A 19,352-nucleotide genomic window follows, 5' to 3' on the forward strand; every position below is an offset into this window, starting at 1 on the left:
CAAAGCAATAAGGTCCAAGTTCTCAGCTCACAGTGACGCAGGGCTTGTGCCCTCGAGGCTGAGTGAAGTCACTCACGGAAGCTGGAGAACGCCTTCCTCTCAAACCTGATGTGATGTAAGTGCATGCAGGGGGCATTTCTCCCTCCAGGAGAGATGTCAGACACACAGTGATCTCAAGGACAGAGCCCTGCATGAATGCAAGCTGACATACTGAGAGAGACTTTGCTGGACTGATAACTTATCAGTTAATTATTAATTACTAATTATTTGCACAAAAAATAAAAATGACTTATAGCTGAAGCAACACACTACTTTTCAGAACCTCGCTATCTGGTCTTCACACTTTGTTTTTAAACACCTTATTTAAAATTCCAGTCATTGAAGTTGCAACATAAATAAGTAGTTTTGTGTTTACTTTGTAACAAAGTAAACTTAACGGATGAGATGCATAAATCTATATTATTAATCCTTGAATATTAAAAGTTTTTATTTGCAAATCAATGTTTTATTGATTACATCACAACCTGATTTATATATCCTTCCAGAGTTTTAACTTGTGAATTATGCCAGTGGGCATATCTTGCATATAATGAGCTCTCAGGTGTATTGTTGCCATTAACACATTCACACAGAAAACATTATCTAACTTTGGATGGAAAGGACTGACTTTGCCTATTTAACTTTAAAGGGCTCCTAACCTCCCACGTTTTCCAACAGATATCATCATTAACCAATCAATTTCTTCATCTTAATTAGTATTAAGATCAACTAGCTCTACATCACAACTGTTCTAGAGAGGAACTCGTTTTCAAGGTCTTCACAAGTGAAATCAGTAGATATTATAACCAACTATGTAAAAGCATTATTATAACCAAATTGGGGAAAAGCAAAATCATTACAAAATCCAGTTTTACAGAATATCTATAACATTGTTAATGGATATGCAGACATACCTTTCCATGGACTTTCTGTCCAGGTTCAGGTCCTTCAAGAAGCTCGCCTTCAGACCCATCTCCGGATGCAACTTTCCTCTGGATGTGTGCGTTCTGCTCGCGTAAAGCTACAATCTAGAAGAAAAACGCAGCACGTTATTCAGAACCATGAATTGGAAAAGTGGAGTTAGTTATCCATAGATTTAATGAAATTATATTTAGATTGTCTATAGTTTATATTACAGAATAATCAGAGCAACTTAATGGAACAGACACAAACAAGGAAAACAGCACCTCCATGTCGTAGTGAATTGGGTATTGATTACATCTTTTGAATAAAAGGCCACAGATCAGAATTGTTCATTGCAAACTAGCCCAAGTGTACCCTTAGGTACACTTAAATGAAACCGATACATTTCTGGAGCATGATAATATAGTGAATGATCACGTTTCAGTAAAATGATGAAAGCAGAACTAAATAAGTGCTTGGAGTGAAAGATCAATCGCCTCAACACTGCCACCAATTTAGCTGAGCCGCTAAAATGTGCAAATAGTTTAGTGTCATAGTGTGGAAGCAATTGTTAACCATTGCAATAAAACAATGTGTTGAGCCTTATGAATTTTTAATTGTGCTGCTACTTTTACCACACACGCACACACACACACACACACACACACACACTTCAGAGTGCGTTCACCCTATTTTGAGTTGTTCACTATTCCCACAACACATCTGCTCTAAACTCTAAAAATCAAAGGTATGCATGTATATTAAAAATGCATATCACATTTCCACAACACCTTTTAGATTTTATTATGGATTATATTGAATACATGCAGAGAAATGTGCTCTTACTCCCTTGATCTTACGCCAATATGTAAAATATTTAATGTTTTCAGTTAAACGGGTGTAGCATACCACTTACTTTTAATATTTTAGCATATGTTGCTTTTCTCCATGATAACCACTGTGCAGCTGAAGCCCGTTTGCTCCTGCTCACATACAGAGCTCTGCACCCTAGAGCTCTCTCTCATATTCCTCTGTGGCATCCCTGTTATTAAATCATTCTCTCATAAAAAAATAAAAATAAAAATGTGACACCAGCCCTGAACTGCCTGTTCAAATGTAGTTGTTTAAATTACCAGACCAACGTGATAAACGACCCAATAAAAAAAGCAAAGACATGATAATATAGCAGAGAATCCTCTCTCAGTACTATAAATGTGTCGCAGCGCCCCAGTTGCATATCAGTGCATTTATACACACATCCAAAACCAATCAGTACCCAGAAAAACCAAAACACAAACAAAAGCAAGAAAAAAAAAAATCTGTTTGATTTCAATACCAACTGCCATTAACTCTAAGGAAATGCTACAGTGACAAATGTTGAGAACATAAGCAATCTGTATTATACACCGATCAGCCATAACATTATGACCACTGACAGGTGAAGTAAATAACACTGATAATCCCGCTATCATGGCACCTGTCAGTGGGTGGGATATATTAGGCAGCAAGTGAACATTTTGTCCTCAAAGTTGATGTGTTAGAAGCAGGAAAAATGGGCAAGCGTAAGGATCTGAGTGACATTGACAAGGGCCAAATTGGGATGGCTAGACGACTGGGTCAGAGCATCTCCAAAACTGCAGCTCTTGTGGGGTGTTCCCGGACTGCAGTGGTCAGTACCTATCAAAAGTGGTGCAAGGAAGGAAAAGCGGTGAACCGGCGACAGGGTCATGGGCGGCCAAGGCTCATTGATGCACGTGGGGAGCGAAGGCTGGCCCGTGTGATCTGATCCAACAGACGAGCTACTGTTACTCAAATTGCTGAAAAAGTTAACGCTGGTTCTGATAGAAAGGTGTCAGAACACACAGTGCATCGCAGTTTGTTGCGTATGGGGCTGCGCAGCCGCAGACCAGTCAGGGTGCCCATGCTGACCCCTGTCCACTGCCGACAGCGCTTACAATGGGCACGTGAGCATCAGAACTGGACCACGGAGCAATGGAAGAAGGTGGCCTGGTCTGATGAATCACAAGTTCAAGGTGTTGACTTGGCCTCCAAATTACCCAGATCTCAATCCAATCGAGCATCTGTGGGATGTGCTGGACAAACAAGTCTGATCCATGGAGGCCCCACCTCGCAACTTACAGGACTTAAAGGATCTGCTGCTAACGTCTTGGTGCCAGATACCACAGCACACCTTCAGAGGTCTAGTGGAGTCCATGCCTCGACGGGTCAGGGGTGTTTTGGCGGCAAAAGGGGGACCTACACAATATTAGGCAGGTGTCATAATGTTATGGCTGATCGGTGTATGTTTACAGTATATGTATTTAACAGGGAATAATGTATATGAAGTATATACAATTGTGTCAGATACTGGGTTAAAAAAGCACTAATTTGTAAAATAAAATACATCACTGCTGCAAAGAGATAGGAATAAAATTAATCATAGGCAACCTACTACTATAATTTATTATAACTATATATGAAACTCCTTAATACATTATGCAAAATGAAAATAAGTAACAGAGTAATGTAATAAAGTTGAACATTATATTTTAATACATCTCATTTCATTAAATTAATACTAAGAGAACAATCTATATAGAAACTAAACAATGTTTTATAGTATCACTGCAAAAACTGACATAATGTAGCATTACAATTATTCACACACTAATCTGCAAACACTTTTGGTAGCCTTGAATGAGATGTCAGCATCTATCCTGTAAAAGTTTCTTCTCATTATTTCAAGCAAGCAAACACAAAGGCATTCAGATTGGAGGGTTTACTGGAAGTCACTGCTTCCAATGATCCACCCAAAACATACAAATTGAATTCCAGGCATGTGATTGTGATTGTCAATCTACTCCAATTATCCTATTTGTTGTTGACATCGATGCACTCTTCAGATCATTGCCAACACTGACAATTGAAACTATGTAAGTTAGCACAGTCATCTTGTCCTTCTCTGACTTCATATACACTTTGGGCCCCATTTAGGGAAAAAATAAATCAATTTGCCTCATCTGTACATGTTGCTTTACAGTATGAGTAATGACTTGAGAAGATGCTTGAATCTTGTTTTATGTTCGCCGAACCTCTGTACTGTATTGTTCCCTTGTGAAGTAATGTTCCCGTTTCCACCAGCTCATCCTGTAGGCGCTGAATTGCCTTCCCATTGTTTTTATAGAGCTCTTGAATAATTTGTCTTCTCGGTTTCACAGAGAATGTTGTGCCTTCCTTGGATGTATGAATGTTATCTATCACAGTTCATTACTATACCTAAGATAATGCAGAACATTTCCTGCTGTCTTTCCATCACTTTTGCCTTTTTTGTATAACTTCATAACTTGATATTACAGTTTAGTCTTGCCCATTGTGACAATTATTATCTAGCAGTTACCTGAATCCTCTCGACTTGATAAACACAGCAACGGATTTTTATTATTTTCTTGGTAATAAATTGAATAACCACTGGTTGTAGTGTTTAATTCTGAGAATGCTGTTGGCAATGTACAATACTTTTTACAAAGTAGCTTATATAAAAAAATCGTATTAAATAAAAATGTAATAATGTGAGTCTGACCTTAATCACACTGTATATCATATATATTATTTTGCAGAATATATTCAAGGAGTAATGATTATCGTGCTCTTGAATGTAAAAACTAAAGGATACTAGAGTCTTTATTTGTAATTTAGGAAAGGAGATTGTCACTGTTACCATATTCTGTGATTAATCACTTTTACTTCAATCACTTTACACTTTAACATTAATTATTAACCAAGGGTGAGTCTACACAGTATTGCATTGTTGTTGTTTTTTATTATTTTGTTTGTTGCACCACATTTCTATAGATATTCCGTAATGCCTGTCTACAAAACAAAAAACAAAAAAAAACAATTGAATAATTAAGATTCACACTATTCTAAGCATAATGATATACACCTGACCATTTCAAAGGTGAAAATGGTTGTATATATCTGATGGACTGTTCTTAATTTTTTAAATCACGAGGTGCCGGAGTGTAGTGTGAACGGGACAGAGCGGAGGTCTGAACGCATTTTCAAGCCACCACTGTAGATAACAAGCTAACAAGGAAACAATACAGTAAAAAAAAAAGTTTTAAATTAGTAATCTCAAATACCATAATCATATGTTAGGCCTACTTTATTTTTTAATAATTTACACTCTCTAGGAAACGTAGTCGGCTCCGTGGGGTTTCAGAATCAGACTGTATGATCCACTATACTGTATACAGCAGCCCCGGCCCTGGCCATTTTGCCCTGAGCGACAGGGCCCGGAGTTTCCTTAGAAACTGTGACTCGCCGTTCCAGAAACGGAGCAGTGCAGCCATTGACCGCGGAGGCTCAACAAAGCACTCAAGTCTCTGACTCTGTGAAACTTACTGGATTCTACATACATCTGCATAGACAAAATACAGACATCATTCTAATCTGCACACTAACTCCCCCCAAAACATCCACCAGACAGCAGGAAAGCAAAAGTATGTTCTTACCACTAATAAAGATGTCCTGCCTGGCTTTTCTCCTGCAAAGGCACGTACAGTTTCCGTAAAATCCAGCTGTTGAGCCAGTTCATGCTCAATAGTTATTTTCTAGTCCATGCAGTTGTTGCTTGATCATCGTTGACTGAAGGGAGTTCAATCAGCTTTAGTTTTGAAAAGCGGCGCTCGCCACTTGCAACGGTGCACCCGATCTGACTGTCATCAGTGCATTCATTGATGGGACAAAATCAAGAGCAATCAGCCTGCTGGAGGTGCGGGTTGGAGCCCCATAAGCTGATGGGGTCTGTTTGGTGATTATGAATGCATTGAATGGTGTTCACAGCATTCACACCGTACTTGATCAGTATATTTAACTCATATTTCACGGTTTCCCAATGAAGATCTTATTGTCGATTGCAACTTCCAGGACGTTTTGAAACTCCAGTAATACTTTCTCCTGGCTTTTTCTTTCAAATAATTCTAACCTGTCAGAGACTCCCTGGGCTGACACTCTGCTTAGTCCTGCCTTCAAGCAGAGGTAAATGACCCAATCAGTGAAGCGACATTTTGGAAACATGAACAGAACTGATCCGGGGGGAAGAACATATATGATGCGTCTGATTGGTTACTTGCATTTAGAAGGCGGGACATGAAGAGACCTTAGTTTGAAAGGTTAGAAAACCTGGAGACGGACACTTGCTCAATGGGCAGCCAGCGCTGTATATCATGGAGTTAACAAGATAAAATGGTGATCATGATTAAAACTAATCATAAACGCGCATGTTCAATTTCTTTCATGTCATGAGGAGGTGCCAGAGCTGTGATTAGAGGTCCCGGAGCGGACAGTCTCAAATTGAAAGGTGCCAGCACAAATTAAGCCCTGCTTACAGATTAATGCAGAAGACAAAATGCAGAATAAAAACACTGTTGTGTTTTGTCATGCGTTCTATAAGCATCCTGTACACCATCAGTTTACCATTTACCATCAGTACTGTTTTAATCAGAGTGCCAACCTTTGCCTGAGCTTCAGTTTTAGCCTTGGTACCTTTTCCTTTTTTTGGGTCCTGATTCTTAAACTGTGTCAGGTCCATCAGTTTAATGATCTATTTCTCCAGACACTCTGGAGTGCTTACAATAAAATATGTGGCAATACAACACTATGGGAAATCTGCACTGCAACACAAGCAGTCAGGGGAGAATGTGGGGACCTCCGCTGTCTCCGAGAGACATAATAATGAAGGGCTCGGAGAGAGATGATGTGTAGAAATGTTTTTCTGTTTTAAGGGAGTGGTGACTCACAGTCAAGAGGGCTGTTGTGTTTGTGTGCGCCTGTACAATTGACAGCCACAGTCCCAGACGACACGGAGGCATATTGTCTAATCACACCAACACTCCCAGCACACCTCACTCAAAATGAGGCAAATCGCTTATGTCGAACCTAGTTATCCAAGGCTCAGTACATCTGTAACATCTGCTAATTAGGTTAATTAGTTAAAAATTACAGTCTAGCTAGGAGATAAGATCTGAGGACACACTTCTGGAACACATGGCGGTGGCCCTCTTAACCATGCTAAATTCACTGTTATTTTGCTTCTCTTGAATTAAAACAAAAAAGCTAGCTTCAGATGTTCCAAAAAAGGAGTTCTCTCCAGCAAAGGTTCATGCTGTTCTAGACGGTGCTGTCCTGGTTCCTACCCTTACGAATATATATTCTCATTCTCTCAGCCAGCTCTGCTTTTAACTGAAATACAGTTAATTAGCCTGTTTTTTCTAAAAGGCAGTACATTACCTGATTAAATGGCTGAACTGGCTGGTCGCCACACTGCTGCTGCAGAATACATTTTACAAACAAAGGGCTATAATGCTCCAACTTCCAAATGAGCGAATAACTGCCCCCAAATGCAACGTAAATGGGAATCAATTTTCCTTTCATGTTGTTTATTTCAACACATCAAAGCACGTCTCCACATGCTGAGAGATTTACATAGTAAACGAGTGTCCCTTAAATATAAACATACAATCTTCGCCTTTTTTGTACATTCTTCTTCCTAAAGAAGCACATTAAATAACACACCTTGGCTCTATAGTTTAATATTAAATTTGAATTGGTTTTGTATGAATCCACACATAAAAAAAAATGAGTAGTGATGATGCAGGAAGACATGTTTGTAAAAGCCTTATTTAAAATTCATTGCTATTCATTAGACCTGGGTTACTAGTCCAGAATTGTAATGTTATTTGAATAGCTTTGTAAGAACTGACAACATTAATGTTAGCACTCAGAAACGATAACCATGACTCAGAAACCGTTGCACCGCCATATACGTTATTGTTAATTTTATTGGTGAAAAGATCAAATAAGATTGTTTTTATGATTTTCAAAGAAAAGGAGAGTACTTTAATAGTTTAATAGTTAATACTGTTTAAAATAATAATAAAAGGAGGTTTCTTCAAAGCCCTGAAACAAAGTGGCCTTAATTCACTTAATGAAATGTAATTAGGATAAAGAATTGGTAAAAGAGTGTAACACATAATTGGACACTTTGTTTCTCAAAATATCTGCATTACGCCAAGAGTACTTCCATTTAAATGCTCCTATGGCAAAACTGTGAGGCTTTTCTGAAAGCATGAAGGCATCGCAGGAGAACTAAGGCTGTCTACCTTCAGGAGCTTGAGTACACAAATAAAACTGCTGCTCTATATAGCACAACACTATGCACTAGACAAAACAATACAGGATTTCTTTTGAAAGCCACTGGTGATGTGTTCTGTCAGACACAATCATTATATACGTGGAGCTCAATCTTATCCTTAAGCTATTTTCTTTTATAGGTTTACATTAGAACATTTAACCAAAAACAACAAAGAGACAGAGAGAGAAAGCAAGAATTAAAAAAATGTACTAAGCCAATTATTTTTTGAATTTGAAAACTATTTTGCATTCTTTCAAAATATAAAGCAATACTGTATGTTAAGTTACAATTTTGACATGTTTCTAAAATCATTCATTTACTAAGAACATCCTATTGAATATTATAATTTTAATAGTAAAGGAAGTATTCTGTTTTCGGAGTTTTCAGAGGTTCACAAAACTAGATATTTCTGTTCAGCTTCAGACTTATTTTCTTGGAAATGGCCACCCCCTGCCCTGCCCCCTTTCAATCTCAGCCATCTAATTTCTTGACAAGCTGGAAGTGAAATATTCCATCTTGTCAAAGAAGTGAAATATTAGATAATAGTGATGGTGGTTGCATGAGCAAAGGGCTACTGATTCGAATTCCTTTCAGAAAGGACAGAAAGTGCCTCGTGTGTCAAGTTCAAGCAGATGTCAAGCAGTGACCAGACTGTTGAATGTGAAATCTAGTCTTCCTTTCTTGTTTTGAACCCCACGTGTAATAAAGGCGATCGGAAGCCTTTGCACAGAAGCCCTTGGCAGAATTGTAACTGTCTTCCCCAGATCCACCTGTGAATTTTCACACAGTTAAATGTTCCTTTTTCTGGAAAGTGCTGATCCTCCTGTGACAAGGGACTCATTCTTTCTCCTATGCCTCTATTCCCAACCCAGCGATCACAGCACATTGAAAATGCTTGGCTTTACTGCCCTCCCCTTGCTGAGCTGTGAGATTGGCCTTTGATTGCACACAGTCTGTGAACTGGTAATTTGCATATAAGGTAGAAAAGCTAATGCAGTTAGGTATTTGAGGATATATACATATAAAAAATATATATATAAAACATTTGTATGTATGTATGTTACATCATTTCTATCATCCACTGTCAAATTAAATAATCACCATGCAGAAACAATACTTAACAGTACAGTTAATTTTGTTGTCACTGGGTAACATGTGGCACTGGCTTCACTATAACTTCCATTTATACATGAAGTTTAACTTCATATTTGACAAACTTCACGAAACAGATGGTGCATTCATTTAAACTCTCAATATAATAGGTTGGAAACACCTGGACTCAAATAAACACTTCTAATGTACAACCATAAGCTGGGGTCACATTACAAGATTTCTACAATCTGACAGGATTTTGATAACGGTGGGTAGCTCACACGACTCTTTTGCACAAAATGTATGTCTTTTGTATCATGAAGGAGCGCACACTACACGATTGCTTAAGTAGGGGTGGGGACACACTTCACGACTGATCTGAAACCCTGTGTCGTGTGGAGCTCCGACTCAGACTTGAAACTCCCCAAGCCTCGTGGAAACACACGTGATCCATCCAGAGAAAAGGTAAACAAACATGGATGTGGAAATTTACAGGTCACGTTCGCTGCTCCACCAATGGGATCAGTGGATTTCTGCAGATCTGTGCAAAACTGCGGAAATCTGCGCAACAAAAAAACAACCACAAGCCGCTATTGCTGTTTGTGTTCATCTGTGCAGACAAACAAAAAAAGCAGAGAGAAAAGAGGATGTGTGTGAAGACATGGCTGGGAAGGCGAGGGCAACAGCCTGTCTACTCTGTGTGAGAGCTGGAGCTGAGCAACACACAGGCTCTATCCATCCCACAGTATGACCATCACATTGTAGGGATCGATATTTAGCGCAGACCTGGGTCAATTACAGATACTAATTGGTATTTTAAAATATATTTATTTTATTTTAAAATAACCTGCGCCGAAAGAACCATTATTTTAAGTATTTTAATAAATACGTATGAAAATCTTATTCTCCTGTCATGTTTATTCTTCTCATTTCTTTTTACTTATCCAGGTCGCTTGTCGTGACTATCAGTGCTGATTTGTTGTGAGGGCTTAAAATCAGGCTTAAAATCCTATTGTGTGGCCCCAGCATTAGCCAGATGAGGTAAGGGAGCTCCAATACTCAAATTAAATATATTATTTATGTGCTAACATACAATGATGACTTATATAGACTAAGGGGACTTTAATGGTTTGCGGATAGGTGCAGTTCTGTGTGTTTGGAGGTATACGCGAGACATCTGATAGTGACGTAATCACACAGGATGCGGACCAAACCAAATGGACCCAGACCACTAGAGAGGGGTGGTCTTGGTTTGTGTGAAAGTGAACTTGGTATATTTGTGACATAGCTACGCCAATTTGTTAGCAATGTGAAAGCAAACGTATTCATGGACCACTCCAAACAGAGAACCAAACTGTGGAAGTGACTCAAACGCAAAGGAACTGCCCAGTCTGGTAGCTTCATTGAGGCCCTACAAACCATTACCGACAGAGCAGTACTTGCAAAATGCATTCACTGAAATACACAATAACCTCTCTGTATGTTCTGTTTCTTCTGTGGTTATATATTAAATCCACCAAATAAAGGAAAGGTAGACCACACAATTATTATATATATATATATATACACACACACACACATATACACTCACCTAAAGGATTATTAGGAACACCATACTAATACTGTGTTTGACCCCCTTTCACCTTCAGAACTGCCTTAATTCTACGTGGCATTGATTCAACAAGGTGCTGAAAGCATTCTTTAGAAATGTTGGCCCATATTGATAGGATAGCATCTTGCAGTTGATGGAGATTTGCGGGATGCACATCCAGGGCACGAAGCTCCCGTTCCACCACATCCCAAAGATGCTCTATTGGGTTGAGATCTGGTGACTGTGGGGGCCAGTTTAGTACAGTGAACTCATTGTCATGTTCAAGAAACCAATTTGAAATGATTGGACCTTTGTGACATGGTGCATTATCCTGCTGGAAGTAGCCATCAGAGGATGGGTACATGGTGGTCATAAAGGGATGGACATGGTCAGAAACAATGCTCAGGTAGGCCGTGGCATTTAAACGATGCCCAATTGGCACTAAGGGGCCTAAAGTGTGCCAAGAAAACATCCCCCACACCATTACACCACCACCACCAGCCTGCACAGTGGTAACAAGGCATGATGGATCCATGTTCTCATTCTGTTTACGCCAAATTCTGACTCTACCATCTGAATGTCTCAACAGAAATCGAGACTCATCAGACCAGGCAACATTTTTCCAGTCTTCAACTGTCCAATTTTGGTGAGCTTGTGCAAATTGTAGCCTCTTTTTCCTATTTGTAGTGGAGATGAGTGGTACCCGGTGGGGTCTTCTGCTGTTGTAGCCCATCCGCCTCAAGGTTGTACGTGTTGTGGCTTCACAAATGCTTTGCTGCATACCTCGGTTGTAACGAGTGCTTATTTCAGTCAAACTTGCTCTTCTATCAGCTTGAATCAGTCGGCCCATTCTCCTCTGACCTCTAGCATCAACAAGGCATTTTCGCCCACAGGACTGCCGCATACTGGATGTTTTTCCCTTTTCACATCATTCTTTGTAAACCCTAGAAATGGTTGTGCGTGAAAATCCCAGTAACTGAGCAGATTGTGAAATACTCAGACCGGCCCGTCTGGCACCAACAACCATGCCACGCTCAACATTGCTTAAATCACCTTTCTTTCCCATTCAGACATTCAGTTTGGAGTTCAGGAGATTGTCTTGACCAGGACCACACCCCTAAATGCATTGAAGCAACTGCCATGTGATTGGTTGGTTAGATAATTGCATTCATGAGAAATTGAACAGGTGTTCCTAATAATCCTTTAGGTGAGTGTATATATATATATATAAAATCTAAGAGTGAGTCGAGTATTGTGTGCATGTGTGCATGTCATTGTCAGGCACATTAAAGCAAGAACCACCTTTCACTAGCTTTATTATTTCCCTTAAATCTGAATTCCAGTTGACAGTTTTCAACCTGCAACATACCAGTCAAAAGCTGTGTTTTTTTATCTTAGAAAATCCTTTAGTCTACTAATGATTCTACACTTAAAAAAGTGTACAGTGAGTCCTATTACTCCTATCAAGCTAGCCTAAAAATGCCAAATGAACAATCGGTGCCTTGCTCAATTAGGCAGAATAACCTAATCGTTTGGCCTGTCACTAGCTCTAACATTTACTTCTGCTCCCTTTTGTGTGCATAGTGACCCACCATGTTAAGAGTATCATTCTGACAGCTGGTTTGACTGGACCACTTCCAGTAACTTAAACAAACCAAATGGATCTCTGCGTGACATTTGCAGTGAGGGAGAGGGGGGAGGGGGGAGGGTTGTGCTCTTACCTCCTGGTTTGCTGCTGTCAATTCCTCCTCCAAAGCAGAGACTCTCTCCAAAGAGACCCTCAGTCTTTCCCTCACCTGAAAGAAGATACATGTTTACAAGTTAGATAAACGCAGGACTCTCTTAAACATGTTATATTATTTGAATGATTAATGATTTGAACTTTTTCCACATTTGTCATGAACTGCAATCAAACATCAGTATGTCTCTTAGCTAACATGTAATAATTTCATGAATTTCAATTTAAGAGATAACCTACAATCCCAGCAGTTTGTATTTGCTAGAAATCTGTAATAAGCCTAACTGTATACAGACTTGTAGATGGTCAGTGATCTTATATGCTCTTTCAAATCCCTTTACATTAAACTAATTGGAGAAGTAGCAAACACACACACACACACACTCAAAAGAACAACAACAACAAAAAACTATCAGTTTGATTTCTTTTCCTCACAGTACCTTCTGCCCTTTTCCATTCTTGACTACAACACAGGGATACAAATGTGCACATTAGCATTTCAAATATGCTGGTGTATACAATTTCTAGGCTACAGTATTAAATTAATTAAAACAACACCAAAACCTGCTTGGTAATGCAGGCCTTTAGGGTGCTTGCCTGCAATGAACAGCAATGAAGGTCCTGGATACTGCTTCTCATAAAAACTCATTAAAAAACAATAAACTGCCACGGTCCAAGATTGCTCTTTATTTCTTTCTTGGAAGCTCCATTTCTCTCCAATCTAGGGAATTACAACTTTCTTAAGCATACTTCTGGGAGCAGGTGCACCGTGTCAACAGAAATGTATCGTGTACCTTTTGTTTCCTACAGATCCCATTTATTTTTGTTAGAGCTGATGGCATATCAGCTCGTTTATTAAAATAAAATAAAATAATGGTGTGTCTAGACCCTCAATTATATGGTCAATCACAACAGGGTGTTTTGTAACAATATATATATTTTTTTGGGACCATATTTACAAAATACCACTAGAATCATGTGTGCATCAAATGTCTTGTTACAGTCGAAAAGCACTGCCCTATCAAAGCTGCCTATAGGCCCATGTGTGTGTAGCCCTTTCCCGTTTCCTGTTTGTATATAAGGTGACACACACACATTAACATCCTAGGATCCTTAGGATTGTGGCACCAAACTAAACTTCTGGGGGTTAGATTTGAACATGATGTGAAGAAATACAGTGACTGTCCTTAGTTTTAAAAGATTTTGTTTCCCTACAAAATGCAAACACAAGATATGCAATGTAACTCGTACAAACACATATTTCACTTGTGTGACCCTGTTGTATATGCTATGTTTACTAAAAAGAAACGCAGTTCATTCTTTGCATTTCATATCAGCGCTCTGCTTTGACAGCTTACCTTCTCATCTAGCGCCTTGTGATGCTCAAAGAGAGACTTCAGAGCTTTGAGGACCTCGACTTCACTGGAAACTCCTGAAGGTGACTGAGCTTGTCGCTTCACAACTGTCATCCGCAGCGACCGCTCGTGTCTGGAAACAAGGCACTCCAAATGTTCCAGCAAAAGCTTCGGAGAGATGAATACAACATTTGTTGTTATTATTATTATTATTATTATTATTATTAACATAGATTAGAAGCCTACATTCATTTTAGGCTTCAGAATTTACCACTGAACAAAAAACAGGATGGTGCTTTGCTGAAAGATCTTTACAGACTGTATGCGTGGTAAAGAAGATGCCCATCATACTGAAATGCTACATAGTATGTTATTACAGTGTTAAGAAAGCTTCAGCATTGTAAAGTACTTTCACTTCCATACTGATTATTTTAGAACCCCTGCCTTATTATAAACCAGGATGAATTAGGACACTATACAGCTCTGGAAAAAATTAAGAAACCACTGCAATTTTTTCTTAAATCAGCATCTCTACATGTATGGCAGCCATTCCATTCCATTCATATTTTTATTCGGAATTTGAGAGAAATGTTTTCAGTAGTTTATAGAATGAAACAAAAATGTTAATTTTACCCAAACACATACCTATAAATAGTAAAACCAGAGAAACTGATCATTTTGCAGTGGTCTCTTAATTTTTTCCAGAGCTGTATATAACAGTATTTGTTTATTTTCTGCAGGACAATAAGGCATATTACTGCTAAGAAACGTGTTAATAATAACATATATTTGATGGCTGCTTTTATTTGATTTGAGCTTTGACAATAGACACTCAATGAAATATGAAATGTATTGCTCCTTAAACTGATTCTGCAAAGAACACAATCCTTCTAGTGTGTAAGTAAAGTATCTGTACTATTTCTGTTCATTTCATGCTACAAACTTCTAACACTTAAAAGTGTAACACTCACTAAAACCTTGGCAACTGTCTAAAGTCCACAGGAGTGCTATTTTGGGGGTTTACAAGAACTTGTCTTCCCCATGGCAACTCTGTTAATAATTACGCGTTTTAGTACATATTAACAATACCATTGCTTTAAAAGAACATGTTACAATTAAACAAATTTGACAAAACCCACTATACCCAAAAGCACAATAAAACAGAGGAAATGAATAATCATCATTACTTTCACTATGTGTGCGTTATATCCCTCACACAATAAAGGACTTATGAAACATGTTTTAACAGTAGCTCAAACTCGTACACAATTATAACAGAAACAATAAAACTTGTGTATCAGCTGGGGCAGAAACTGCACTTTGTTTCTAGTTGTGTGAACTGTCCTCTGGGGCTGACATATTTCAAGTTTGCAGTTGATGTCAAAGCATACACAACTCCAGAAATGTTTTTGTGTGGGGAAACTCATTTATTCTTTTAAACCAGCTCTATGGACCAGGTGCCCTGATACATATTGATCATTTTCCTATTTTCTTTCCCAAAATAAAAATAAAGCCATGACATTTTTTGTGACCAAGCGCTATGATTTAAATCCATAATACTAAGGCCTTTTCTAAATTTTGACATTTAAAGATACCATTTTTAAGTTATAGCCTTTGTTTTTAGCATTCTGACATTGTGTGTTCTTTGAAGAAAAGTACAGAATATATTACATTTCCAACAACTATATATTACCGTATACAAAAATAGAGCATCATAATCAAGTCCATCAAGTGACAAAAACTTAATTTTGATATCTGTCTGTCCTTGACTTGTTCGGCAGCTGTCACCTAATATAAATCTACATCAACAATTGACACAGTTTAATCAATCACTGGCTGCTTGCAAGCTGCATTTCAAACACCACCTATGACCCTGTAGAATAATAACTAACTGCCTGTTTTTAGTGATTTTCCAGCCAATATCTCTGAAACTCTGTCTCCTTACAAAAGTATCACAGCAAATAAAATGGACTGGTTTGAACAATTACGGAAACTGCAGCAGATTTTTTTTTCTTTTTTTTTTTAAATATTTCTTATGATGTTGAAGCAACCAATTAAGAGGAGTTAAAATATGAAAGACCTGAAAGTATAAGTAACAATAAAATAATAATGATATACAAACATAATATGAATTGAAAAAGATTATTGGAAATACTCTAGAATGTTACAGATACATTATACACTCACCTAAAGGATTATTAGGAACACCATACTAATACTGTGTTTGACCCCCTTTCGCCTTCAGAACTGCCTTAATTCTACGTGGCATTGATTCAACAAGGTGCTGAAAGCATTCTTTAGAAATGTTGGCCCATATTGATAGGATAGCATCTTGCAGTTGATGGAGATTTGTGGGATGCACATCCAGGGCACGAAGCTCCCGTTCCACCACATCCCAAAGATGCTCTATTGGGTTGAGATCTGGTGACTGTGGGGGCCAGTTTAGTACAGTGAACTCATTGTCATGTTCAAGAAACCAATTTGAAATGATTCGACCTTTGTGACATGGTGCATTATGGGTACATGGTGGTCATAAAGGGATGGACATGGTCAGAAACAATGCTCAGGTAGGCCGTGGCATTTAAACGATGCCCAATTGGCACTAAGGGGCCTAAAGTGTGCCAAGAAAACATCCCCCACACCATTACACCACCACCACCAGCCTGCACAGTGGTAACAAGGCATGATGGATCCATGTTCTCATTCTGTTTACGCCAAATTCTGACTCTACCATCTGAATGTCTCAACAGAAATCGAGACTCATCAGACCAGGCAACATTTTTCCAGTCTTCAACTGTCCAATTTTGGTGAGCTTGTGTAAATTGTAGCCTCTTTTTCCTATTTGTAGTGGAGATGAGTGGTACCCGGTGGGGTCTTCTGCTGTTGTAGCCCATCCGCCTCAAGGTTGTACGTGTTGTGGCTTCACAAATGCTTTGCTGCATACCTCGGTTGTAACGAGTGCTTATTTCAGTCAAACTTGCTCTTCTATCAGCTTGAATCAGTCGGCCCATTCTCCTCTGACCTCTAGCATCAACAAGGCATTTTCGCCTACAGGACTGCCGCATACTTGATGTTTTTCCCTTTTCACACCATTCTTTGTAAACCCTAGAAATGGTTGTGCGTGAAAATCCCAGTAACTGAGCAGATTGTGAAATACTCAGACCGGCCCGTCTGGCACCAACAACCATGCCACGCTCAAAATTGCTTAAATCACCTTTCTTTCCCATTCAGACATTCAGTTTGGAGTTCAGGAGATTGTCTTGACCAGGACCACACCCCTAAATGCATTGAAGCAACTGCCATGTGATTGGTTGGTTAGATAATTGCATTAATGAGAAATTGAACAGGTGTTCCTAATAATCCTTTAGGTGAGTGTATGTGCTCTTTTGTAAAAACACATTAAAACAAAGGTGCAATAATATATATACTTTCAAAATAAAAATAAATGATGACAGATTTCTGTCTCACAATTAGGCACCAATAAAATTATTCAACTGAACACAATGTCACTGATTTTTTTTTTTGGAAAACCAGAAGACTGTAGTTTTGAAGGATTGCTACAGTCAGGGAAAGAAACGAACAGGTGCAATTGTAATTTGAATCAAATTACAAAATGATACCAATCAGAAACACAAGGTAATTCGTTGCCATGGGCATGTGAAATTGTGCTGTAACCACTTTGCAGAATATTCTAGAGAGTCGGGTTCCATCTCACAACTGATAGGTTAGTTCAGTACAGCACTTACTCTGGTGTTGTTCCTCTCAGCTTTCAGCTCTGAAATCTCTTCTTCTTTCTCCAGCAGCTGCTCCCTACACGCATTTAACTCCTTTGTCAGTGCAGCAAACTCCTAGAAAAGATATTTTAAAAAACAAGGTCAAACCTTTCAATCCAAATAAAACATTGTCAAATTGAATACATGGATTAATTCAGCAAGACTTCAATGCATTCTGCTTTGAATTTGATCTATTACAAATAAAACAGTTGGTAATCCACAAACACATTATTAAAATAAATGCTTGTGAACTCTTTGACACATTGACTTATGTAACGCAAACAATCCTTCGTGCCAAAGATGACTGAAGCTTAATGAAAGAGCATAACACACTGCTTTTCTCTTACATATCATTGTATTAGGGTGGTGGGAGGATTTCCAAATGCAACTTTGATAATGGCATTAGACTCCTTTGCATTTATCCCTTATAAACTGACATTTAAACTAATAAATAATAAACACAAATAGTTCTTGGAGGACACGATACAAAATACATAAAAAGGAGGATTGATCTGTAAGCCAGCATTGTTGTGCATGTGAACATGTTATGTAATGAAATAGTGTATTTTTGAACAGAAGTCATACTGGGAAAACCAAAACAAACAGACAAAAGAAAATAAAAAAATATTCACCTGTATTACCTGTATTTATGTGGTAAATTCATCCTGTCTCGACTAAGTATTGATTAAAGTCAAGTCTTCTTGAAATGTGACCAACAATAAATTATGTAACCGCTTTTTGTGTTAACAGTTCTCAAATCAGTAATTCAGATTTATAACCAACAATTGTATTTATGTATTATTTAGCCATAACAAAAAGCCCACAGCCCAGAAACAATCAATGTACACCCAGCACAATAATCAGGCTAACTGACTGCAAGAACAAATCTAATCTGAACAGTGATCAAACCTTTTCCAATAAAGAGGCTCATGTTGTTAAATATATAAATTACATTTAATTAGCATCTGTCTCTTGTTCAGATGTGACACCAGTCTCACCCTAGTATACTGAGACCCCTCTCCCTCAGCTGGGAAAATAGAGAATGCTAAAATTATTCTGTGCATTATTCCATTTGATTATAATATACAATGTATTACATCATTGCACCACATTGCACTCTAATAATACCAATACATCCGAGACTTTTCTGGAATGTGACTTGAAATTATTATTAAAAAAAACAAAACCAGAACATAACAGCATGAGAAACATGTATTTGATAGAGAAAGTCTTTTAAGTTTGAGTCATACTACAACCGTTCCTGTAATTATATTCCAAAGCATGTTACACACAAACCGGACACCACTGTTTTTGTGGTCCATGAGTCATGAATTTAAAATTATTACAGATGGAACTCATGCTCATTAGCACTGTATTTTGATGAATTCCTTGAAAAATGTAACAACCTTGATTCTTTGATAGCTCCTTTTAATGGCATTTACAATTTTTGTGTCGGTAGCAACTATTAAGAAATAGCTCAGAAAAAGTCAGCACATAAGCGGGAAGTTGCATTTTAAAGTTGAGGGTTTTCCTTGAATGGAAATTTCTGATGGGGAATTCTACAAAAAACATAAACAGCCACATCAATCACTTTGTCTGTTATATGAAACAAACTATGTTGTAAGTCGCCCTGGACAAGGGCATCTGCTAATGAATACATAATAAT

At 38.2% G+C, this 19,352-nt stretch overlaps 1 protein-coding gene across 14 annotated transcripts in view; it reads right to left on the reverse strand.

The window, feature by feature from the left end:
- ppfia2 (PTPRF interacting protein alpha 2) overlaps positions 1-19,352 on the reverse strand; it is a 193,052-nt gene that overhangs the window by 40,475 nt on the left and 133,225 nt on the right. For all 14 annotated transcript variants that reach the window (XR_010804706.1, XM_066687113.1, XM_066687114.1 and 11 more), the window contains 4 exons: positions 17,660-17,761; positions 13,917-14,081; positions 12,542-12,616; positions 954-1,067 (listed from right to left, as the gene is read on the reverse strand). Coding sequence is in view for 13 of the 14 variants with exons in the window: in XM_066687113.1 (XP_066543210.1) it covers positions 954-1,067; positions 12,542-12,616; positions 13,917-14,081; positions 17,660-17,761 (456 nt within the window). In the remaining variant the exon portion in view is untranslated. The remainder of the gene's footprint in view (positions 1-953; positions 1,068-12,541; positions 12,617-13,916; positions 14,082-17,659; positions 17,762-19,352) is intronic.

Source organism: Amia ocellicauda, chromosome 15 (assembly GCF_036373705.1).
Source record: "Amia ocellicauda isolate fAmiCal2 chromosome 15, fAmiCal2.hap1, whole genome shotgun sequence".
NCBI lineage: Eukaryota > Metazoa > Chordata > Actinopteri > Amiiformes > Amiidae > Amia > Amia ocellicauda.